The 25,560-nt window shown below is 42.9% G+C and overlaps 1 protein-coding gene across 7 annotated transcripts in view; it reads right to left on the bottom strand.

Annotated features, from left to right (window-relative positions):
• Positions 1-25,560, bottom strand: part of LOC308067309 (transmembrane protein 263-like) — a 204,224-nt gene that overhangs the window by 118,889 nt on the left and 59,775 nt on the right. For 2 of the 7 annotated variants that reach the window (XM_080395959.1, XM_080395961.1), the window contains 2 exons: positions 17,643-17,723; positions 7,114-7,247 (listed from right to left, as the gene is read on the bottom strand). The exons of 3 other annotated variants lie outside the window; for them this stretch is intronic. In XM_080395959.1, the coding sequence (XP_080252085.1) occupies positions 7,114-7,228 (115 nt within the window). In that variant the 5' untranslated portion in view covers positions 7,229-7,247; positions 17,643-17,723. The remainder of the gene's footprint in view (positions 1-7,113; positions 7,248-17,642; positions 17,724-25,560) is intronic. 2 more of the 7 variants (XM_080395958.1, XM_080395960.1) reach the window with 1 other exon arrangement.

Raw genomic sequence — 25,560 nt, 5'->3', positions numbered from 1 at the left:
TCTCCGCAGAGCCTGACAGGTGTTCTAGGTGTCACCCTGGGTGTCAAATGATGGTAATTAGTCATTTGACAGAAGTAAGCGCTCCCACAAATTGCGCAGGCTACTGGTGGCCTCTGGAGACACATCCAAAAAGGAAGGGACATCTCTGCTCCGAAGCCACCCACAGTGGTTAGGTGCATACCCAGTCCTGCTTATGCACTAGCGCATGTTGCACAGCCAGGACACCTCAGGCTCACTCTGCTGACACTGTGGCGCTTCCTACCCCATGTCTTAACAAGAGGTCCTTAGCAGCAGAGCTAGTGGAGAGCTCAGCTCACGTGTCCAACGATCCCCGTTCCCACCCCTGTCAGCAGCAGGCCCTGGTTTACAGCTCTTCAGCTCACCTGACACTTCTTTGCTGTGGTCCCAGCGACCTAGCCAGCTTCGCATGGCTCCAAGGGAAGCGATACTGCGAAGTGTTTAATCTCATCTAATTTTTCCACCCCAGTACTTTCAGGCTGAGACTGTGTGCCAACATAACACCTGCCATTAAGCGTTCCTTGTTATTTCATCTAAGCACCTCACCTGCTTTTACTGCTGGAAGGAATAAGTGTTTCTCCTGTTGCGATGACTCACAGCACAGTGGAAAAGAATCATGCTCTGAACTCTCACCTTATTGATCCTTTGATTTCTACCTACGAAAAACTCAAATATTTGGAGATCCAGCCCATATAATTCTCCATTTGTTTCTAGTCTCTTTCACAGGTCTACTAGGCTTGCAGAGACAGATCCAAAATCTTGTGAAGGCAGACTCTTGTCACAAGATCAGCATTAACACTGCTGCAACAAAGCCAGCTTATTAAATTAAGGTACGCAAGACTTTGCTGTGGATGCACCTAAGCATAATTGGAGACTCTCTTGATTTAAAGTACAACGAAAAATCTTGACACAAAAACTTGGAAGAAAGACAAACACTCATCCCTCCTTCCCTCACCCTACTACTATTCTCTGCGGACTTAAAAGCAGCATCTCATGCAGCCAAATACTCCGAGTAACAACCCCGTACAACATGCTACACCCCAACACGCACCTGTGGTTAAAGCTGTCTAATAAAAATATTGCCTGGTACATTCTTGTCTCACACTTGGTCTTCTGTCTAACACAACAGACAGATGAAATTAATATTGCAGTATATAGTTCCAAGTCACTAAAGCAGAATATCCATATTCTATTTGCTTACATGAATATAAATATAACCAATAAATTAATATAAAATAAAACACATTTTTGCAGTAGCATCAGGCATGGACGTCTACAGCCTGTCCTTTCTCACCAAAAGATAATAAGATTTTAAAAAAATCCATTAGCAAAGTGAGAATATTAAATCTACAATTTTACTGTTAACAGAGGTCTTTATCCTAGCTTAGTCCTTCACGTCCTCTCACTTTTGGCTTCTCCTGCTAGTAGCCAGTAATTTCAAAAGAATCAGCAACTTTAATCACTGGATGGGCTGTTAGTCGGTCAATATAAATCTGTTACTCTCTTTTTGCAGCAGCAGAAAATGGTCTTACTCTAGGAGAGACTGACCTGCAGAGAAGAGAATGTGCAATCCTCAACCAAGAAGACAGCCCATACACATTGGATGTAGGTAATACAGGGCAAAATACCCTCGTATTTAAAATTTATTTGGAGAGAGATGCACTGACTTAGTTTGAATGCACCTGTTGCTTGGTGTATTGGCTAAACCCTACAATTCCCCAAGCCTGCTATCCATTACTAACCATTTCAAAGCATTTCAAGCAGATATGAAATACAACAGTGTATTTAGGCCGCTCTCTCTACATCCTTATCTTTCTTGCCATCAATAACACGATGGAAAACATACCTGTGCTAACTAAAACGTTTGTCTGTCACAGTAAGGTGGATGCCTTGTTCAGCAGCAGTTCCGGTGCACTCCTCCCAACAGCGATAAAGCACTCTTGTTTTGTCACTACTGAGTGCAGCCCAGAGATGTTCTAAGCTGTAGGGACAGTATCCCAGTTGTCAGACATGTGGGAACAAAACCTGGCGTTCATGAAAGCCAGGATCTTTGGGAACATTTTTAGGTTGTGGTAAACTGGAATCCAGTTGTTATTGACAGGTGCAGGAGCAGCTGGAACAAGGGTACAAGCATCAGTTCCTTCCCCAAAGTTTCAGAAACAAGAAAATTGCCTGAATGCTCACATAGCGTGTCAGCAATAGCCAATATTTGCAAGGCGATAAGCACACTTTTTTGGAAAGTAAGCAAAGGCTACAGTGCGGCCCTTCCTGCTGGGCCAGCACCCTGGGCGCTGTGTACTGGTGGTCTGGAGAGGTGAGACCCTGGGGAAAAAGAGTGGGGGTGTGGGTGTGTGTGTGTGTGTGTCTGGGTCCGAGTCTCTCAGTCAGAGCTAAGAATTTCAAAATTAAATTCCTTCTAATGAAGGAACTACCCTATGCAACTGGATTTGGATAAAATGTGCACGTTGAAATTAAACGGAATCATGTCTAACTTTTAAGAATTCAATACTTGCACTGCAGAGACAACGCATGTGGTGCCTGTATATGTAATGCACGCTTGCCACAGGAAACCAAGCACAATTGTTGCGAAGTTAATTAATTGCTTGGTGTTAACAGACTTTTCATATCTGAGCTGCGGTTTTCAAAATTCCCTGTGTTGTTGAGCCATTCGGAGAAAGCCAGCGAGACTAAAAGAGCAAAGTGTTATATCCAGTGATGGTTTCACTGATCACCACATCATTGTATCTGTTTTTCAGCTTTTATACACTGGACTTTTGGAGTATCAAGCTTCTGGGAGTTCTTCAGACAAAAGACTTAATCCTAACAAAACCACTGAAAAACTTGGTGTTCTATGACCCATGACCACTTCTATGCAAACCTAACACTCTGGGGGACTTCAGGCTGTAGGGTAGATACAGAAACTAAGAAATGAATCAAAAATTTAGTTAACTAAACTATTTTTCTTCCTAACCGTCTTCTCCAAGATGTTTCCCTAGGCAAGTGTCTTCATTTCTTTTTAGCACGGACTGAAAAATGTCAGCAGAGAAAACTATAAATCTGCCTTTTTTATTCTGTCTCAAGTTTTGAATAAAGCTATGGATCCTGTTCTTTACTGCAGATTTTCAAAGTTGTTCTGAGGATTTTGTTGGTTTTTTAAAAAAAAAAATTATGCTACCCAGCTGTGAAGGGAATAAAAGAGAAAAATCAAATCAAAGCTATGGGTAGGCAGTGTGCATAAGCCAAGCTGGTCCCCAACACAGTGAGAAAGAAAATCTGGTGGAGTCATCATCCTCAACTCACCTGGTTTATTAAACCCCAGAGACAACAGACTTCACTCGGTCAGGGACACGTAGGGGCAGGAGGGGACCCTGAATTGCAAAGCAGAATAGTTTTTGGTTTTGCTGGGACAGGCTGTTGGGAGAGGGTAGTCTAGGAGGGCTACCCAACCGCAGGATGATTCACAAGCTCACTGCTGCGGTTGTCTTGACGAAATCAGAGCGTGCAGCAAATTTACATGACTGATGAACAGGTAACACAGGAATATTCTACTCATCTGTCTTCTAAATAGAAAACTACAGGCCATAAACCAAGATAACTTATCTATTCTTTATATGTATCCCTTACATTAAAAAAATTCTGAAGGTTTCCATTTTTTAAATGTGTAATATGATGTATGACTATTAAAAACATATTTCAGTCAATGAGTTCCTCAAAAATATTCTAATAATCACTGCTGCTGAACTTCAACGTTGTGATTCATCACCTTAATTCCAGACTTTCTCTGTTCCCTGACTAGGATTCCCAACCACCCCACTGAAAACACACAAAAGGCTTTCTGCAACTGCTCCCTCCAGCTACACTTCAGCAAATGATGGAGATACTTCCCGTACTTCACCAGTCTTAAATAAATGACAAAATGCAGGACAGACTCTAAAACACAAACGTTTACTTTGCCAGCTGCTCAAGTGCTTTGATTTCCCTGGCTGTGAAGGGCTACGTTTTAACACCATTTTAAAGGAAAGTAAAACCTGGAGCAAAACTCAGCGAAGATTCATAATACAGGCAGCAGCAGCCCAGGAGGAGCTGCTGGCATTAAAGCCTACCCAAAGCCAGCTTGCTGTCCAGGCGTTTGCCACTACGCTCTACCGGCAGTAAAAACTGAAGTGAAGGGAAGATGACAAGGACAACAAAAATATTTTTTTACATTTTAAAAAGCAAATCCAAACATCTGATAAAAACAGTTGCCCTATAAAGCGTGACACAAAAAGCTAGGGGTCTTTGGATATTTCAGCAGCTCTGCTGTAACAACCTCCTGCTCAAGCAAGCAGAAGCGCCAGCGACCATCTCACCTTCGCGCTCCCCAGGGCCATGGGCTCTGCCTGAGGAAAGCTCCCGGTTGGAGAACGACCCAGGCCCACCCACAGCACCCCTCCACCTTAAAAGACTGACCACCGAATTCTTCCTCTCTTAAGATACAATTGAGGGAAAACAAGAATACTACAGCTCATAAAAGCGACTTTTAGTGGCAAGTAAATAGAATAAAAGGAGGAAGAAAGGGAAGAGAGGATAGGAGGTTCTCGGCAGTGGGAAAAGGAGCCTGCACAGGTGGCAGGGCAATCCCACTGGGAAAATGAAATGGAAAGGGAAGAAAGATGAGAAGCACAGGCAATGGGGGGGACAGCATAAAGCCGAACAAAGGCAGCATTTAGGTGAGAACAGAACTGTGTAGGTGATTTCTTTTTACGTGGCAGGGCACCAGATACCAGCGAGGTATATCACTAGTGTTTTTCTAACAAAGTGTCTTAGGTTTCTAACATCGCTCATTGCTTTCTCATTAACGTGGCCTTTCCTTTATTATTTTCCTTCACTGCAGCCAAGTAGTTCCATGCCTGTGAAGACTGTGCCTCTGACCTGAACACTGGAAGGGCACGAGGTCTGCTCACAGAGCATTCTATAATTACTACAGCGAATCCACTGCCCAGCGGCTGCCTACTGCCCACTACATCTATGCAAACTGCTATCAGATCCTCCAGAACACAGCAGCTCTTCGGACGCACGGATGTTTTCTATACAGGAAGAACAAGGCAGACTTCAGCGCAGTGCACAGATACTCGGCTACGTGACCAACACTGACGACGTCTTGGCAAAATCCTATCACCCAACGTGTTTTTATATTTGATTTATACAACAGACTACAGTTAACTAATGCATTTATCAGAAATGAACAAGCATAAATGCCATACAAACCACTTGTCCATAACATCTTTTTTGTTTTTGTCCCAAGCAGGCCAACAAGTCACCAATCTAGAGTATTTATTTACAAGTAAACAGCCATATGACCTGAACTTTAAATTAAACCCAGATGTTTGAGCCCATATATAGCAACATTTCTTCAAAAAGATAATCAGTCATTAATTCTGCACATTACACAACGCTAGTGGATCACATTACTGTATTCCCATACCTTACATTCATTTTTCTAAAGAAATATGAGTTCTGAAAGTCCTAATATGGTCTACAAATAAATCTTCTCTAGTCTGCTATACTGGATAATCTTCCTTGATTGGCATTTTGGAATATCTCTGAGCTATGCATCCATCCAATTGTTTTGCAGGTTCATTTTCATTTTGAAATAAGTTTTGCACACAAAAAACGTCCAAACAGGCTGATTTAAAGAAAGTGTTAGGTTTTGTTTCTTTGTATGTGTTAGCACATTTAGATGTCGAATGGTATGCATTATAAGATGACTGAAAACCTATTCCAGTAACAGTGCAGAAGTGCATAAGGGTTTGACATTTCTTCTTAATCTCTTACGTAGATTCCACTACAGGAACAAAAAGGATTAAATATTTAAAACCCCACAAAACTAATGAGTAGCTAATGCTGGGTGGTAACGCAGCACAGCAAAGAAATTCAAAATCTTGTACCTAGCATATCTAGATGCTTTTCATATATAAATACATATGGAATATACACATGCATATATCTTTTACAGATGCTACATCCCAAACATGAATAGATGATTTACAAGTAAATTCTTAAATTAGAAAAGCTCTTCTTTCAGGGGAAAAAGCAAACCATTAGATTAAGACACTTACAGTAGTTTTCACTGCTAAAATCAGATAAGGCTTTTGCTTCAGGGAACTAATGCACAGGATCTTCCCTGAAGTAAAACAGCAAACGCAGGCACAAGGTAAACTGGCAGGGTCAACCACAGAAATAAAGTGCTGACCTCACCTAAATTCCTTTCTGGCAAAATAGTTTATGTTCCTGGTTATGTACAGGTAGCTCAGTTTCATTACACTAAATTGGACTTTTCTTGTTCATATTTAAATATGACATTGACACCAACACCGCAGTGTTTTGTAATACCAGCTACACATCATCTACCTGTCCTGGAGCAAATTACCCTCCTCTTACTAGTCTCTCATGAAGTTTTGCAAGTTTCCCTACCTGCTTTCTGTCTGTGGCTCCTCAGGAGTTCCTTTTTCCTATCTCTTAACTAAGAAGAAACCTAAAAAACTCAGACACTGTCACTCATACCTTTTCTCCTACATTAAAATTTCCCATTATTTTCCCTTGTGATAACTCACTCCGATTCCTCTGCTATCCCTCTTCTAGTTCATCCAGGTAACAGCAGCTTCAACTCATTCCCCTCATTTCTAGTCGTCACCACACAATCTCCAGCTCCGACTCCTTCCCTGCCGCGTACAAAGCCGCCTCGCCATTCCCTTGCTTGCCCTCAGCTGGCCATCAGCTACTAGCTTCTATTTCTTCAACTCTACCTTTGCCTGGTGGCATTTAAGGGACATCCATTTCACCGAAAACCACATTAATACTTTGCTACAGCCCGTTCTGGGAGCCTAATGCTATATCCCCAGCTATTGGTTACATCAGTTAAGATGCACCTAAAAGAGCTAAGTTAAGGGATAATTGGTCTATAGTTTTCTTTAATTATGGTAGAATTGACGTGAACGTGTGCAGGTGAAAGAGAAAAGCAAGGCAATGCCAGATCATTACCGGCCAGAGGGGGCCTCGAGAGGCTTGGGAGGTGATAGGAAGCTAGAGTCCTAGGGACAACGGAGAATTACTTACGGGAAGCCACACTGCATTGATCAGCACCATATTTCATTCGGGAGATCTTTGTGCAGAAAATTTTAGCTTTGTGGATAGTCTCTGGGCCATATGGGCCTGGCTGGGCATATACCATCTGGGCAGATTAAGGGCATCTGAAAGCAAATGGGTAAATATGAATTCAAATAAAATCATAAGATGACATGCTAAAAGTAAGAGGTCTTTTGTTTGCCTGAGAATGGTAAATACTAAAAATGCTTGACCTAGTTGTGGATGGACATATTATGCCCTTGTAGGAAAAATCATCTAATTAATTTTAATTTTACTCAGACTACATACTCATGGTTTCTTCTAGTCCTGTGCAGCAACGGTAATTTCCTGTAAATTGCACAGAGAAGATATTGACTCCCTATTAGTGAGGATAACTCTTGAGAAGAGATGCATTAGAAAACACACACACTTTACAGGAGGCAGACATGCGGAGCTTGCTTCCCTATGAAAAGTATTATTTAAAACTGAAGGTCATAAAGTATGGCTATTTGTACAAGGCAAAGGAAACTCTGGATAGATTGTAGCTGCGCTCTTAATGATTGCTTCTCTTTCATTAGCTGTGGGTAGGAAGAGTAAGTAAAGGGCTGCAAACATGTATTCATGATTCTCATTAGCAAAAATGGCACTGTGCAAATCAATTTCCATGGATCCTGCTAGGATGGGCTTTCTAATTAGTCCATCATTAGACAGCTAACTTCTCACCACTTCTCAGACATCAAATAGTCCATCACCCCAACACATCACCCAAGCTAACAAGGAGAATTTTAATGAAAGCAAGTCAAACTGGCTGCTACCACAGAAGGCACACAATAGGCTTTGTTATTAATCTTTCCCTACCCTCATTTCTACTCAGGATTTTAGTTTCTGTTCTTATAAACCTTTTGGTTTGCACCAATAATTTTTTTTTAACCTCCTGCTACTAAAGAATAGACCAGCTGCAACATGGAGCTGGGGGGGGAGGGGAAGCTGGGATAAAACCCAACCAAGGTACAAGCTGAGATTGCTACCGGGTATTTCAGAGCTTTCCATCTTATGATGCTGAAGAGAAATGTCAGCTTGCTGCTTGTGGTTTTAAATGGAAGCAGCCCGTGAAAAGCATTTGGCTGATTGGCTCAGCAGCGTGATTTAAATGAGCTTCCAGCATGGCCATCCTGCTTTACACGGGACAGATGCTCCATTCCAAATGGTGGGGTCTGGGCTTGAAAAACCTATCAGCAGGCACAAAAAGGGAAACTCCCTTAAGATTAAAAGTGGCTTGACAAACACATACACAAAGGAATAAAGGAACACCGGACAAAGACGAAAAATCCCTCCCTGAACTGAGCAGTCATCTCAGTATTTGAGTAGCAACATCAGTATTTATTATTTTTTTTAATTGAGGGAAAAACATTTAAAAGAATAAATTCTACATGGACATGTCCCTAATTTAAAATAGCTGCTCCTGCCTGAAGGAAAATCTGCTGCCCTACTGTTCAGGCACAAGTCTGCTCATACCAATTTTCTGTTTCTCTGTGTTTTGCTTCCCTTTCTTCTTTATTACCAAGGACATTTACATGAAACAGCATTTTTGCTTTTAAGAGTTCATCTGTTCCCGCTGCTTATCCCCCCACCTGAAGTCATAATCCTCTGTTTGTGATGACATAATAATTTCCACTGCAACCAATTGTGATGCCACAAACAGAGGATTATGACTTTAGGTGGGGAATAAACAGCGGGAACAGATGAACACTTAAGAAACAAAGATCCTGTTTTCATGCAAATGTCTTTTGTCATCAAGAACAAGGTTAGAGAAATGCAGAAAATATACGATAAGAGCAAGCAAGCAGAATGGGTACTAAAGAGAAACTCTCAGCGTTTTCCAGGAGGCATTCAGCTGCTCTTTCAAATTAACTTCCTACGTAACTAGGAATTTTAAATGTTTCTGAAACATAGGTAACTTTGTATTTGATTGAAGTGCCGGTATAATGTGATCTGAATTATTGACGTCTTCCTACCAGCAGGGCTAGTGTGCTTTGCCATGGGGGTGCATGGGTGGATTAAAAAAAAAAAAAAAAAAGGAAAAAAATCACCAGAAATAGGACCAAGCAAGGTTTCTGAAGTCAAAGCTCAGCTAGGCTGTTTTTCTCCCCCTTCTTCAAAACCAAGAAATTCTCCAGTTTCAGAAGCATCACTAGCTGAATAAATATTCAGATGATCCAAAAGGTGGGAGCAGCAGCAGCAATATGGTTTTTAATTTAGTTTGGATCAATTTTGTGGCCGTTGCAGTTATAATTAGAGGGCTGCAACGAATGGTGAAGCTCCCTCTAAATTTAGTCCGAACACAGACTATAAGATGCTGTCCAAAGGGACACACCTAACAAAGCAGGGCAAATATATTTGCTGTGGTTAATGAGTGGATAGGAAAAAAAAAATGAATCGGTGAAGAAGAAAAACATCTGAAATTACCTTTCCTCCTGGAATAAAACCAAATCCTAAGCAAAACAGTTCAAAAAAAATTATCAGAATTTCTACCATGGACATTTTCCTTTAAAATGGCACACGTTCTAGAAATAAATATTCAAATCACAGGCTCAAAAACATTTTCTGTGTCAAATGAAACTGTTTAGGTTAATTGTATTTGTTTTCAGCTCAGTCACTGAATTTAATATGTGGACAGCCTTGTGTCTACATTAAGGAGTTCAGTGAACTTAACGGGGCTCACAGCAGAAGTTTTAGGGCTACTTGGTCTGGTCCAAACCACCTCTGCCAACACGGTGCAGAACTGACTGATGGGCACGTAATGCCCCCCCAGCGGTGACCAGAGCCGCTCTCCTGCCCCGCCAGTCGGGGAACGTTCTCCTCTCCCCAGTAAAAACTCCAGAACTACGGGGTGCAGGCGGTGCGGACAGTGTGTGCGTATGTATGTATTTACTCTACTGTAGTACAGCTTACTGTGAAAAGGCCCTTGCTGGCTTGTTGACCGCACAGACCGCTTTAGGTTCTCACACACAAGCCGGTGTGCCCGTCCGAGCCTGAGCACAGCCCGACGCACACCGAGGGCCAGAGGGATGGGCCGGGGTCCCAGCACACCCATAACTCACGTTAAAAGGTCATCTCACGTCCTGAAATGGATTTAACAGGCTGAAGCAGCTAACACTAATACGATTTCTCATTTGCTCTTTAATACTTCTCAAAGACGCAGAGACCTTGGCTCAGATCCATCCAGCCTGGTTCTAAGCAGCTGACCAAAGCCCTGAATGAAAGGCCCGATTTTTCTAATCTTCCTATACAAACAGGACCTCCAGAAGGTGATTCACCCCAAGTCCTGAATCACCCTCGTGAAGTGTCTCACTGCCTGTGGGAGAAACAGCGATGTCCATTTATATGAGCGTGATGTCTACACGTACACTCGGCTCTCTGGTTCCCTTTCTCTTCCCAGGCAGCCTAATTCCGTCCCACAAAACCTCTTGCTCATTCAGCCGTACAACAGGTGATCTGTGTGACCTTCCCCTGCTGGCAGCAAACTCCGCAGCCCAAGTCACAGCACCGTGTTCAGGCAACCAGTCAATGCAGTCACTGCCGAGAGCCCGGCAAAGAAAAAAAAGTGTTCTGCAATTACAGTGTCAAAATTCCTAACCACCTTAAGGTCTAATTTCTGAGACTATTTCAAATTAGTTTTAGACAAACTATACCTTTATCTTCTCTTCCTCACTGCATTACTTAAGCTGGTTTGCTTTTAAAGTAGTATTTTACTGACTTGACATTCAGAAAGAAAAGGATCCCAGAAATAAGGGGGGTGGGGGGGGTGGGGGGGGTGTGGAGAAAGTAAAAAAAACTACATGTAATTTTTAAAGCATGTCTTCTCAAAAATGAGTTTTCCTATACAACTGCTCCTTTAAGCCAGCAACAGTGCCAGATGAAGCATAGAAATCAACTCTCTAAAAACGGGTCTTTAATAATTAAGTTACATAAATTGAACATAATTAAGTTATACCAGCTGGGCATGTGCTATGTGTATTTGAATGATGAGGTCGGCAGTAAAAAGCAATACAGAATAGATGTTAAGGTAATTTCTATACGACTTTCCACTTACATCAAATGTGCCAAGATACTCAGATTGTAAAAGGGTCTTAAGTAAGTGCAAGAAGCTAGTTTATATTTAAAATTCATTTAATAGATCACATTAAAAAGTGAAATATGAAAAATTAAAACATCTCTCCACTATTGTCACTTTGATAAAATGGAAAGAAAGAGGAACAATGAAACCATTTCACTCTCAAATTTGCTTGCAGTTTTTGATGTGACCCCAAGTCATAATTCTCAAATCATCACAGAGGAAAATTACCCATTCTTGAGAGTGCTTAAAAGTTGCTATTTTTTAAAAGAGTATTTTTGCTACTAGATCTTGTGCAGAATTGTAGAGAGAAATTTGGAACCGCAGGATAATTTATACTAGTTTACATACTTGAAAAGGCATATATTGTTTACAAAATGTCTCATCCTTAAACGCACTTGAGACAGATCTGCAGTCCAACCTAAACTGCAGAAAGAAGAAAAAAAAAACCAAACAAAAACCCACAAAACCCAAACCCACCCCTCAATATCCCAGCCTATGCCACGACTGGAGTTCTTCCTGTTACAAGTCTTTTCCCAACTTGAATCTACCTTACTGGAGCAGTTCAAAGCTATTTACCACCTCTTCTGCCACTCTGTATGTAGAGTTCAGGCTCCTTTTCTTTCTTCAGCTGCCTTTTAAGTGTTTGAAGATTATTCTTAAGATCCACCCTCCCACCTTCTCTTTCTTAAGATTAACCAGCCCAGATCTTTCAGTTCTCCTTCAAACACCAAGTTATCCCGGGCCGATCACCCTCGCCCTGCTCCAGCTCCCGCCGGGGGCATGCCCACAGCCCAGCCCCACGCTCCGGCTGAGGTGTTGGGGATTACCTCCCGAGTCGCCGTGCATGCGCCCTCTGACACCCTTTTCTGCAAGTCTAACGCTTGGACTTAGGTGGATCACAGACTAAATGCTAACGTCAGGAGGTCTTTCTTCTACAAACCTACTCGCTAGCCAGTTATTCTCTACCCTGCGTTCATGCATTTTACGCACTTTCTTATTCTGAAGTCTTGGAAACTGCACCTTACATGGTGTCATTCCACCTTCCTCCCAAACCACTTCTCCAGCCTCCCAAAATTACACTCAATTTTCCCTGTGTCCTTCAACACCTTCACAGTCCCTCCCGACCGCATATCATTTGCAACTTGATTTAAATTTTTTAATCCAGATGAGAGCATGAAGCGCACTAATGAAAGCGCCGAGTATCGGTGGTCCAGAAGTGACCTGCGGGATGCCATCTGCCCCCGCCGCGGGGGACTCAGCGGCACGGCCAGCGCGCTGCTGCGGCACCCTCCACGCTGCAGGCTCCGCTCCTTGCCCCGTGTAAATACTGTGACAGGAATCCCCTACTTTATTTCCCAAAACAGATGTGTAACAGACACTCAAACTGCTCCCACAATAATACCTGGATACGATTAAATGTTTTATTGAAATTTATATTGGCAGAGACAAACGGAGCAACCTACCAGTTCCTCACTAGAGGACCTCTGTCTCAAGCTTTATGTGAAAATGTATGTTTATATATGAGCAGATGTACCTTCACATACAAGGCAGTTAAAATGAAAACGCTATTAACAAACGCAAGCATTGAAAAATTTGACAGGCACCAAAAAATTCAGTGCTTCAGTCTTTCTATAACCTGCAAAACCAGGGATTATGAATACAACTGCACTACGTTCACTGCACATTAACTTTTTTTATTTCTTGAGAAAGATGAGGACAGGCTTGGCTTTGGTTTCTCTACACCTCAAGTGAATCCAGACATTCGATTATGTCCATACAAATGAAGTATTTTGACAGCCTTCATCGCAGAGATGTCAAGTAAATATTATATATGCATCCATCATTACTACAGCTCTTGTTTTGATATTATCTGACTTCAGAGAAATTGAGAAAAAGGCATCACTTCTTCAGAAGTAGATGAAGTATATTAACTAATGACAGTGCTTTACTGAGACAATGCCCCGGTAAAGTCTGCTAAACTAGATGTCTGGTGACCACCTACAGCAGAACCAAACACAGAACTTGCCAACTGCTGTTTAAGACTTTAAATCACACTGTTATGAAGAAATAAAAAAGTAATTTTATTTGTCCTGGAATTCTAAAACTTATCTCTCTTCTTTTTTGCCTCCTTTTTTTTGGGTTTTTTTTTCCTAACTCAGGAATGCATCTTGCTCATTAGAATTGCTAACCCCATATATTTTTCAGTATGGTGACAGACAGGGAAAGAAAAGACATCTGCTAAAACAGAATGGCAATAAAAATGTTAGATGGACACCTATCTGTCTTCCCTAGAAACCAAATACACTATTGCCGTAATTCGCTCTCAATAACTGACCATCAATTAATCTTTTTACAAGAGAGGTTTATGGCCACAAGCTTCTATTGATTTTAAAGTTAAGAATAAAACTGGAAAATAGCCACATGCAGAACACCTTCCAAAAGTGTATCAAAAGGAAGACCTTTTCCTTGCCAGCTTAATCTCTGCAAATTTATGTACTGAGAAAGCTAAAAGGAAGTCCTGGCTAAATTCACGACAGTGTAAGCATTGCAGAAAACTGCAGTAACTGCAGCAAAAACTGGCCCTACCAACGCACTGGAAGCTCTTCGCCTTAAAGAGGATTTCACACATTCTAAGCTTCTTGAATCGAAGAGGAAATCAATGTTTACCACCCAGAGCAACATATGGAATTAGTTCCCATCCAACCTCTGAAAAGTCATTTATTTTCTATCCTTGAAAGAGCTTTACATCTCAAAAAGTTAGAATACACTCAGTAAGGTCTCCAAATAATCTTTAATCCTCCATCTCAAAACCTTCTGCCTGCCTCCACAAGCTACATTTGAGTGAATAATAACTTTTCTAAAGGTAAACTGTATATTGTAAAACCTGGTTTTTAACTGACTAATAAAATGGGAACCATTAAGGAAGGGGCCTTTGCTTCCAAGGGCCGATGCATTGGAAATACTACTTCCCTAGAAATTGACTGTTCCATCATTCATATTCAAAATACTTAATCAGATAAAAGCCACAAGCTACGTTGCCTGTCAACAAGAATCGAAAAATTGGGAAGAGATGCACCATAAGCTACCACAAACACAACAAAGAAGCTTACACGTTAATAAAGCTGACATTGCAAAATCCTTTTGCATTTAGGTCTCTACCCCACGTTATGTTGCTGTTGTCATTTGCGAACTTGTGGTGCATTACAAATTTACAACAAGCCAACTAAGCACGCCAGCTGCGTTGAGATACTAATGACCAAGGAGATCACAAACATCTACTGACCTTCCTGTCAGGGGGCAGGGTCTGGAGGAGGAAGAGGGATTATACCTTCCCATTTGAACTGCATGCCATAAAAGCAGAGATTAGAAAACTTTTAGTGTTTTCCCAACTAATAAAATACTCAAATTCTGGAAGACTCATTCCAGTACCACAGTTAAACGCTCCAGGGGTAATCACACATCAGGATCTCATAACCTGAGGAGTCACTGAAAGCTGTTTTCTCCCCATTCCCAACACATCCCTTGCTCCTCTGTTTACACGAAACACACGTGAAATACACATAGGAAGGACTGTGCTTCAGCATTGTCTAATTCTGAAGTCAATTCATCACAAGTGAAACAGTTACCAGCACTAACACACCATCTGACAAACCACACGCAAGCTCCCAGCCTGGCTGGCCGGCCAGGTTCAAGCCAGCCACCCCCCTGGCATCCTGCGGGACCCCCCCTCACCAGCCACCCACTACCACACGCCAGGCAAAGAACACGTGAGCCGGCAGCTTCAGAGCTACGGCTGCGCCCGGAGCTCAAAGCTTCAGTTCTTCAGCGTAATTTTCATGTAAAACCTTGACATAATTATTATTTCCATTTAAAATACCTTCTGCAGAATGTTCTCAAATTTTTAGCCCAATTCTTAAAATTCAGACAGGAATTCCACAGCTTGACAAGCTTTAACTTCTTCATCTCTTGAATGGATGGAAAGTAATGGATACAGAAACTCTTCTTGTCTAAATTAACGGACTAGACCACAGTTCCAGTGGAAACTACAGATGTTCAATTTAGCATGATCAGATTTATTTAAAAAAAATATAGAGATTTATGTTTTAATTTCCAAATCTTCTTTAGAGGGAACAATAGGATGGCAGCATTAGTGGGGAACGCTGCATTATTAAAACTATAAATCCCTCCAAAATGAAAGTAAGTTGTCTTGGTTTTTTCCCCAGCGTCGAAAAAAGTAAAAACAGCTTCCCAAAAGTTCAGCAGGCAATTTAATACCTTATTCAACAGAAGTAAGTGTTATGGTTTTAATATCTTATTCAAGTGAAGTGAAGTTAAGTGTTTGGTTGCCTTTGTTTCTTCTCTGAGGACTAACGGGTACTCTGAAGGCATACGACTTCGGAAAGCCCATACTCAACCCTTACTCAGCAGAGCAGTCAAACTCATGTCCTACAACCGACACGTGCCCAAGATGCCCCAACTCTGGATTCACAGGCTGCCCGAAGCACCCAGTTAGCAGGTCTGCTCTCCTACATCATCACTGAAGTGGCCCAACAACTAAAAGGTGCTTAATATACCACATCAGAAGATGAGATTGGAATTTAAGTAATGTTGCTAAATTGAGAATTAAATTATCCACAAGTTAACAAGCGTTAAGGGCATTTTTCTGTTTGGCATTTTGTTTTGTTACCAGCACTAAAAAAAAAGTCTTTCTACTACTAAGTTCATTTAGGGCAAAATTTTCAGAGACGTCCATCCACAGCACGTGCGTGCTGCTGCACTTAATTAGAAAAACAATCAACTGCTGCTCATGCTCAGAAAAGCTACAGCAAAAATCTTAAATTTAATTTCCAGCGGGGGGGGGGGGGGGGGGGGGGGGGTGGTGTGGAAAAAAAGTATATTATGACTGTCACTCCTCCACTCCCCTATTTCTTTCAAGGTATTCTTTCAGACTTCCCTTCCCCCAGCTGCACATGAAGATAACTCCTTCCTCTTTTTTGTTTGTTTTTTTTTTTTTTTTTACATATATATATATATAAGAAGACTTACTATATATATAGTTTTACATATATATGTATCTTGTGCCTGAGAACTTGAGCTGGGGAGCAGGTGAGAGCAAGCCTGCCCAGCTGCCGTTGGGACCCCGTGCCAGTCACCCCCTGGCACGCGGGGGCACAGCAAGCAGGTCACAGGCACCACGGCTTTATGGATGTCACCACAAGTGCTTCCGTCCCACCAAAGGGAAAAGAACGAAACATTTACAGGTCAACTCACCGTCTTGGAAGAGATTTATAGTACACACGCTATTTCTTCTATGCAGTAAATGGACACTCATTTGAAAACTGAACAGTTTAAGAAAATGCTTCAGTATGTGCCAAGGTTAAACTCATCTCTGTTGTGTGACCACCTCAACATGATTTGCAAGCTCGCCTATGCCTCCAGTGATAAGCTCCAAATACATCCTAACCCTCCTGCTAGCACTGCGTCGGGTTTGCACACTGCCTCGACTGCTGCTCCAGACCCCCACACCTAACCTCTGCTAGGCACCTTCTCCTTTTCCACATCTCCTTTCTCCTACTGCTGTTGCCATGCCCGCCCTTCCCCAGGTTTCCCACCACTGAGAGCTGCCCGCCCCTTTGTTTTCTCCTGATCTCCCTATCCTTCCGGCAGCGGAATGAGAAAGCAAAGAAATAGAAGCAATAACGTATCGTAATTTAGCAATGATGCAGCTGGTGTATAGGCTCAGGAGCCCTTATCTGCCACACTTCTAAGGCAAAAATGAAGAAAATATCTTTTCTTGTCATTTTCTCATCCAGTAGGTGAAAAATACCAATCCAGAAAAGGTCCACAAGCAAGGAGAAAACAAAGACCGATTTCAAAAGGCAGCAAATATCTGTAACTCTGTCCCAAGCACTGACATACGGGATTTCGCAGCAAGAGGAAGAAACAAACACACATCTGCTAACTTTGAGAATCTATGAAGCAGATTTGTTTCCATTTCATCTCCATATGATTCGGGTGCTCAGTAGGCATCCATGTGTGCTTCAGGACAGATTTGCAAATGAACAGTGTTTTGACCTTGGTAGCACCTATGCAGAACCCAAGCAAAAACTACTCCACGTTTACTTCAGCGTGTGAGAGGACTTGATTTGCTGTCATCACAAGCCTCCCACTCCAGGCTTTCATTCTCTCCTCACCAGAGACTACACGCTGATTGCTCAGGCGAGGAGATGGGAAGGTAAGACACCAGCCTGTTTGCAGGACAGATACGCAGTACAAAACCAGCAAAAAGTTGTAAGCAAATCCGTTCAGCAAGCTTCCTCAAATGGCTGCAGAGAGAGAGACCAGCTGGCGGTAAGTGCTCAGAAATGGTGGGAGCAGAGAGGACAGAGGACGCCAGTCTGACCTCGCTGAGCCTGTCAAACCCAGGGCTGAGGAGGGACCACTGCCAAACGCTGTTCCGAATCTCTTGGGTTTGAAAACAAACCTGTTGCAAAATAAAATTCTGTTTAATGCTCTGGCCTCCGCTTTCTCCTCCCGAGGGGCAGGAGCGCATGGAGAGCAGCAGTGCAGAAGGCAGACAAGGCTCCGTGATGCCAGGGAAAGTGGTCCTTACAGACTGGCCAGAGGGCCTGGGCAAGTGGTCCAGGGACACTGCTGGCTTCTCACCTTCCAGCTCTCAAAATGCCTTCCAAATTGCAGCCAAGCAGTTCTGAATATTTTTAGAGGCACCTGTAAAGCCTTATCTGAAATATTTTACTACCACTCTTGTCGTTTACATGCAAACAAGAGGAGCTTAAACCGGGAAAGCTGCAAGAAAGGTTACAAGAATTGGAGTAATGGAGTCTCTTTAAAAGAGAGAAATGACAATGACAAGAAATTACAATTACTCATTTCAAATATGGGAAGATGGGAAAGATGGGAAAAGCAAGCAGGAAGAAGAACTACAAACTATTTTGGTCAAGGGATGACGTTTCAACTGGGGACCAAGCAGTTGTGTTACATCCAAGTTCAGACTGGAAGTCAAAATGAATAAAGAATCTAGAATGGTTTTCCCATATTTAGGGGGTGGAGAGGGAGCAAGAAACACTTGTGGTGTTTGAAGACATCCTGAAAAGCTGATGACAAAACAGTGAGACTGGCTCTCAGAAGAAGACTTTAAACAGGACAAGATCAGTTTGTTTCCACCATTTTTATTTTCTATAAATAGCAGGTCCAGATATCCATGAGTCATTTAGAGGACTCAAAACGGAAATCTTCCTCCTCCCAGTCCACGCTTTCCTGTCTTCCAAAGCCCCAGGGAGAGCTCACAGTTGGGCAGAAAGTTGGGTAGGATGTGTCGCTGTTCTTACTGCAATTACATGGACAGCGGCCAAACTGATGTGACCTTCACATGTTTGATGTTAAATCATCTACAAAAATTTGGAGTGGAAGGAAACCCTATACGGCACCATCGCCTCACAGCCCAGTCAGAAGGCTAGGAGGGTTTTTTGCTTTGGTTATTGCCATCCTCTATAACGAGGCAGACAGTCTAATTCCTAAGTTAATCTGCAGATTTTATCTAATCAATACTACGCAAATGCATAGGCCTGAGACTAGCGATATCCTCCAACTCTTCTGTTCTGCTTTATGGCACATTACAGTGGCAACATTTGATCATTTATTACAGGTTATCAATTCATACTACATTGTTAGGAAGCACACCATCACCCATAATATGTGGAGTTCATATTCTGTGAATACTTCTAAGCTTAACACAGCTGTTACTGCTATGGAGGAACACACTCAATGACCGAGCCATCCCTCCTATCCATATACTCATAAGAATATACAATAACAGTGATAATGCTGTGCAACTTGAGAGTCCCTGGCTAACAGTTACTGTGAAGTCAGCTCTCCTTTTTTACAGCATGTGCTATGTGGATGTGTTAAAGCAAAGCAATTTAAGTGCCACTATACGTTTAATAAGATAAAAACAAGCAGTGAACATCACCACTCTAGATGCATCACTGGAGTTGAAAGGCTTTTCATTATCCAGCATATTTCACTTACTTTTACCTAGATAGTTTCAGAAATGCCTTTCAAATCACATCCTCCTCTATAAGAAATTTTCAGAAGCAATGCTTCCGATTTCTTTTAAAGGCTGTACAGCACTGAAACACATGGATGCAGTCAGCTTGGTGACGGGCACGACTCCCGAAAAGCAACACTCCCAGGGCACTTGCCAATTTTATTTCAAGTTCGCACTTGCAGTATCTGGCTGTTTAGTTGGATCTTCCAGCCGCATCTGTGTACACCGCAGGGAGGGCTGGTACTTCTGTTAGCAGATGGCAGCTGACCATTTCCTGGTGTTGTCCAAATGGGAACTGAATATCCTCAACAATGACTGAAATTGGAACGATTTTACAGGAAGCATAGCAGAATTAAGTTAAGAAATAGCTACAGAAATGACATTTCATTTCCTATTCACTTATTTTCCCAGCTTCCATTTAAATACAGTGCTTCCAAACAGCTTTTTATGACTTACACAATAGGGATGGCCTAGCTTTAACAGACCACGGGTCATTATGCTGCACAGCACGCCTTTGAAGAAGACTTCTGGATCATATCTCTTCTCTCCTTTTCTTCCAGCACTGCTTTACAGGAGCACTGCCTGAGAGGGTCTTACACTCGTCCTGCAGAACTGAGCTATGTGGTTTGTACAGCTCTCTGGGACCCCCCTCCAGGACCACTCCTTTCTGCAGGCAGCTAGAAGACATCGCCATCCTTCTGCAGGAACGGCAGGCAAAGTCTTTGGCTGAGATCAGCAACTCCGGAGAGAGCCTTGGTTCCTTTACAAAAAGCCAGTACTCACAGAAAGGATGCAAACACCTTTCTAGGACAGCAGCTGCACTGGCTGGTATTTCTTTTCAAGGGCTCAGAGAAACCTGACTCAATTAAACACTCAAAGCCAATCCGTTGTCAGGAAAAGGAAAGTGCATGCTGTGAAGTTACAAATAATAACAAATAGCACTTTTCAAGTTTATTGCATGTTACTAGCATTTATGAAGGCACAGGGAAACTGCAATATCCTGTGGGGAGGGGATTAGGCACCTAGGGTGGGGGGTTTTGTTCATCGTGGGGTTTTTGTTCGCTGTGGGTTTTTTGAAATTGAAAAAAAGGTGGAACAGCAGACATGAGGAATATACTTGGACATAACTTGTCCAAAACTTAAAGACATAGAGGGGCTTTGAGAACAAGTCCCCAGACCCTATTCTGGTGGTCAAATCACAACCATGCCAATAGAGACATGAGCATTTCCACACTCTGCTCGTGCTCCAGCACTCAATCCACCATCTCTACAATAGGCACGGTCTGTGCCATGAAGAGGAACAATGGGTCAATACCAGCTACTTGTATAGCAATGCTTAGTTAGCATGAAAATGTAAACAAAAAAAACCAAAAAAACCCACACACACTCAAAAAAACAAAAAAAAAAAAACCAAAAAACCAAAATTAAACCCACAGACTAACAAAATGTGTCTAAATTCCATCAGTCTACTCAAGGTATAAATGATACCCCTGAGACCTCACCAGGTGCAAATCAATTTACTTAGTCCGCTGGAGGGGGGCGAGAGGGATGAATCAGTGCTGCAGGCATACAGGCTCCCTGAATTGTTCCATTAATGCATTTGCTGGCTCAGTATGCAGTGGTCTAAACAACCTTTTCCCCAAAGTCATGGGACTTCAGATAAAAGGAAGCAAAATGAAAAGAGGAAGCCAAGAATAACATAAAAAACACATAGAAACAGACACATGAAGACAGAAAAATATTTACAGTTTTGATGCCAAGATAATAGCCTGCCAATACCTTCAAAGCATCTTTGGAGAAGCAGTGAAATATACTGTTAATGGTATGTGCTGGTTTTGGCTGGGGTAGAGTTGATTTCCTTCATGGTAGCTAGCGTGGGCTACGTTTGGGATTTGTGTTGGAACTGTTGATAACTCAGGGATGTTTTTGTTATTGCCGAGCAGCGCTCGCACAGAGTCAGGGCTTTTTTCTGCTCCTCACCCCACCCCAGCAGCGAGCAGCTGTAGGGCACCAGGAGCTGGGGAGGGACACAGCCAGGACAGCTCCCCAACTGACCCGAGGGATATTCCACACCACGTGATGTCAGGCTCGGAATATAAAGCTGGGGGAAGGAGGAGGAAGAGGGAACGTTCCGAGCGATGGCGTTGGTCTTCCCCAGTCCCCGCTAGGCATGCTGGAGCCCTGCTGTCCTGGGGATGGCTGAGCACCTCCTGCCATGGGGAGTGGGGAACGAATCCCTTGTTTTGCTTCGCTCACGTGTGTGGCTTTTGCTTTACTCACTAAACTGTCTTTATTCCAACCCACGAGTTTTCTCACTTTTACCCTTCTGATTCTCTCCCCCGTCCCACTGGGGGCGGGGAGCAAGCGAGCGGCTGTGGGGTGCTTAAGTTGCCGGCTGGGGTTAAACCATGACAAGATGTTAGTAAGAATGTAACTCTGGAAAGAACTGAGTCTTGCTACTATGAAAAGCTTCCAGAATTAGAAGAATGAGAATATGGCATGCTCTTCCAGGCAAGAGTGCAAGCATCTAGTCCTGGATAAATATTCAGAAATAAAATAGATACATAAATACTCAGTAAGGACAACCTCACATACCCAAGGACTCAGGAGAGAGTAGATGACCAGTCATGTCTTCACTACCATTTCCATTCGGCATTAAATGAGCCTGGAAAATCTAACCAGAGCTGAAGTAGGTACAACTATGGAATTATTGTAGCACCGATCAAAGGAAGCCTCCCTGGAACAGTAAGAGGTCATTTTAGCTGATCTGCAGACTGGCTGGCTCTAAAACTATGTGCTCTGCTTATCTATAGAAGAGATGCAACATGGACAGATGCTATCCAAACCTGAGGTAGCAAACAAAGAACAAGTACTTCAGGGCTAAAATTCAGCTTACTTTCTCCTAAAGCCCTGTTGCAGGTGGCACTGCTAACAAGACGGATGACTAATGCTGGGTGACTGGTAACTAGACCTGGGAAAGGATAGCTCAGAGGGTAAGTCACTCTCGGGAGCATGAAAACCTTTGATTTCAGAGTTTGCTCTCCACACGCTTCCCAAGAGACACTGAACAAACCACGTTATCAATTTAAACAGCAGTGTCCCAGATACTCAATTAATCTGATTATGAACTTTGTCCGCTTGTTTAATGTTTAGGTTACGACTGAGCTTTTCTTTTATCCTACCATCAAGAGCCTTTCACACCCTGCCTTTCATACTCATTTACACCCAACATCCTCCCTCCAAAGAGTCTGAGCATCGCTTTGGAAATTCTTATCCAGCATTAACTTTGTTGTATTTCTGGATCAAAACAGAAATTACAGCAGCGGCTGTCTGCAGCTAAAGTCTGTTCCTTGGTGGCACTGCCTTTCTTCTAGAGAAGATTATGTATGCTATGTATAAGGAGCTTTGAGTCCTAATGAAGCATAAGAAAAGTGAAAAGAAGAAAAAAGAGTTTCCCAGAGATCCACCTTAGCTTTGAGCTAGCAAAGGTGCATTTCATGAAGGATACCCAGAGGCTGCATGCACTGCTGAAGGCAGCATTGTAAACAAGCAGCTTCAGCTGGCACTGCTTTGTGCTGGGCAGCTTTACATCACTGTGGTTACTTAGGGCAAAAGGGCTCCTAATGCATTTTGCAATGTTACACACTGGTCGTGATCAGTTGACCTGAAGCTCTCTTATCAGGAGCATTCAGCAGCATAGATGGGACCGTTCCAACTCAATACTCTTCATGCCTGTTCTTGCCAATCTGGCTGGTTTTCCATGAGACCTTGATTCCTCAGTTCAAGCAAAACCCCAGCTACAAATCTAAAAGCCTGGCAAGTAAACTCACACAAGCTTCAGCACGCAAGAGCTGCAGATTTATAAACTAATTCTCTTGTTAAAAGCACACAAGATTGGCTCCATGCATTTAGGACACAGCCTTATGGAACACACTGTAAAGACAACACCACAACTCCCAGCTGACTTCACGTTCTTTCCTGGCTCCTGCTGAATGGGAAGCGAGGATTGTCCGCATCCCGTTTATTTATGCAGCCCTCATTTACTCTTGGACAGAGCACTTTGATGCCCATACTTCTTCTATGCTTGCCCCACCCCCATTTTTTTTATTGGTTTGTCTCATTAATTTTTAAAGTTATAATTATCTGTCAGCATCATGTGAGTACCCCTTTGATTAATTTTTTTTTTTTTATAATCTCAAGTGTTTGAATAAACTCCATTGGGAGCTAGTGACACCAGAAGGGTTAAACACAAAAAAAAGGTGATTTTTTTTTTTTTTTCAGACATATTATGAAATATCCATTTTATTTGGCAGAAAAGATATTCTAGCACATCAGAATATAAAATTTAACTCCTTCCAACAATTGTATCTAAGATGGAAAGACGAAAGACAAAGCTTTTCCATTACTTCATAGTGGAGTCACACCCTGCTGGTGCTGGGCAAAAGGGGTGTCCCCAGGGCTCCGTGCTGGGGCCAGCCCTCCCACCAGCCCTGTCACTGCTGGGCAGGGGGAGCGAGGGCACCGCGGGCAGTTCACAGGTGACACCAGGCTGGTGGCAGTGGCTCTGCCGGGGGGGCATGGGGCTCGGGGGGCCCTGGTCGCTCCCTGCAGCTGCCTGACAGGGGCTGTGGGCAGCGGGGGTTGGTCTCTGCTCCCAGGGAACAAGCGACTTGAAGAGAGGAAACAGCCTCCAGTTGTGCCAGGGGAGGTTTAGATTGGATGTTAGGAGTAATTCCTTCATGGACAGGGTGGTCAGGCACTGACAGGCTGCCCAGGGGGGCATCGCCATCCCTGGAGGTGTTCAGAAACCGCACAGATGTGGCACTTGGGGACACGGGTTGGGGTGGGCTGGGCACTGCTGGGGTGACGGTTGGGCTCGATGGCCTTACAGGTCTTTGCCAACCTCAATGGTTCTATGAAGAAAAAATTAACCCAAGGATAATGAAGAAAAAAATAATTTAACCCGAGGATAACTAAACTAAGCATTTCAGACTTCCCCATTACAATTGCTACTTTCTTTGTGCCACCAAAAATTGCAATGCAATAACTCCCCTGGGAGAAAAGGAACAAAACAAGAACAACCCTGGACTACTCATTACACACCATCCTGGTCAACAGAAGCAGAGAGGGGTTTGTCATTGCCTCCATACGGTCTGCCACAGAACATCCATTTTGTGAAGAAATGTTTGCTCCATACGTTCCCCTACAGCCTGAGCTGGGCCTCTGTTTTCTATAGGCACTGAGCTAGCCACAGCAGTGCCACTGCGGCAGAGACTCTGCACTGTTCCCTAACAGAAGCACACTCATACGAGAAAAAAGTAATTCCCACGCATTTACCAGAGGAGATGCTGAAAACGACTGCAATTTGGTTATCCAGTTGTTTTGTGTTGTGACCTACAAGAACTAAAAGGGTTTGAGTGGCAGGTGGAATTGGAAAATGAAGGTGAGAATGCTGCGCACAGAAACGTTTGGTGTGTTACCAATTAATTATCAAGGGCTGTCAACACAAGAGCGACTTTACACCGAGATACAATCAAAAGCCAACCACCACTTATTAACTTCTAAAGATATCAGTGAGCAGGAGGGAAAATATGTGACAACCACGTGAGGCTTGCAAACCCTGATTTTCCCACTCTAAGAAATCCAAACCACCGTGCGTTTGTTTGCTTACAAGTTTTTGAAAAAATCCATTCGCACATCTCATCGGGAAAGAAGATCACAGCCTCCAACTCCACCTGCCTCGGCCGCTTGGAGTAGAGCTCCTCGGAGCCGTAGCACTAGGTGAGGTCAAGGCACTGAGGCAGAAGCGGGCAGAGCTCTGCTCCCACCCCACCTTTCTGCCCACACCAGAAAGCGACGTGCTGTAACGCTGAACCCAAAGCACAACTGAATCAAAGACTCCGTTATGCTTCAGTTTCTGCAGGGATGAAAATGCTTCGTTTCAGCACCAAAATGCAGCTCTACTCATACTTGTCAAATGCTGGTATCACAGTAATATTACAGAACTGCTCATGAAAAGAAATTACTTCTGACCTTACCGTAAGATTTGCATTGTATGCAGTACTTAAAGATGTAGTCCCAGAAAGAATGAGGAAAAGCAAATGCACTAACGCAGATGTTCTGTGGGAAATTACAACAGTATGTGAACATGTTACTAAGCAGTACCACAGTACCGATGAACAGAGGAAGGGGCTAAAGGTTGTCTAAGCTAAAACGTTTTTGAGAACATGACTGCATCACTTCATGTTCTTTT

This window comes from Falco punctatus, assembly GCF_963210335.1.
Source record: "Falco punctatus genome assembly, chromosome: 7".
Lineage (NCBI taxonomy): Eukaryota > Metazoa > Chordata > Aves > Falconiformes > Falconidae > Falco > Falco punctatus.
The sequence above is the reverse complement of the archived record's forward strand: the minus strand, read 5'-3'. Positions and strand labels throughout refer to the sequence as shown.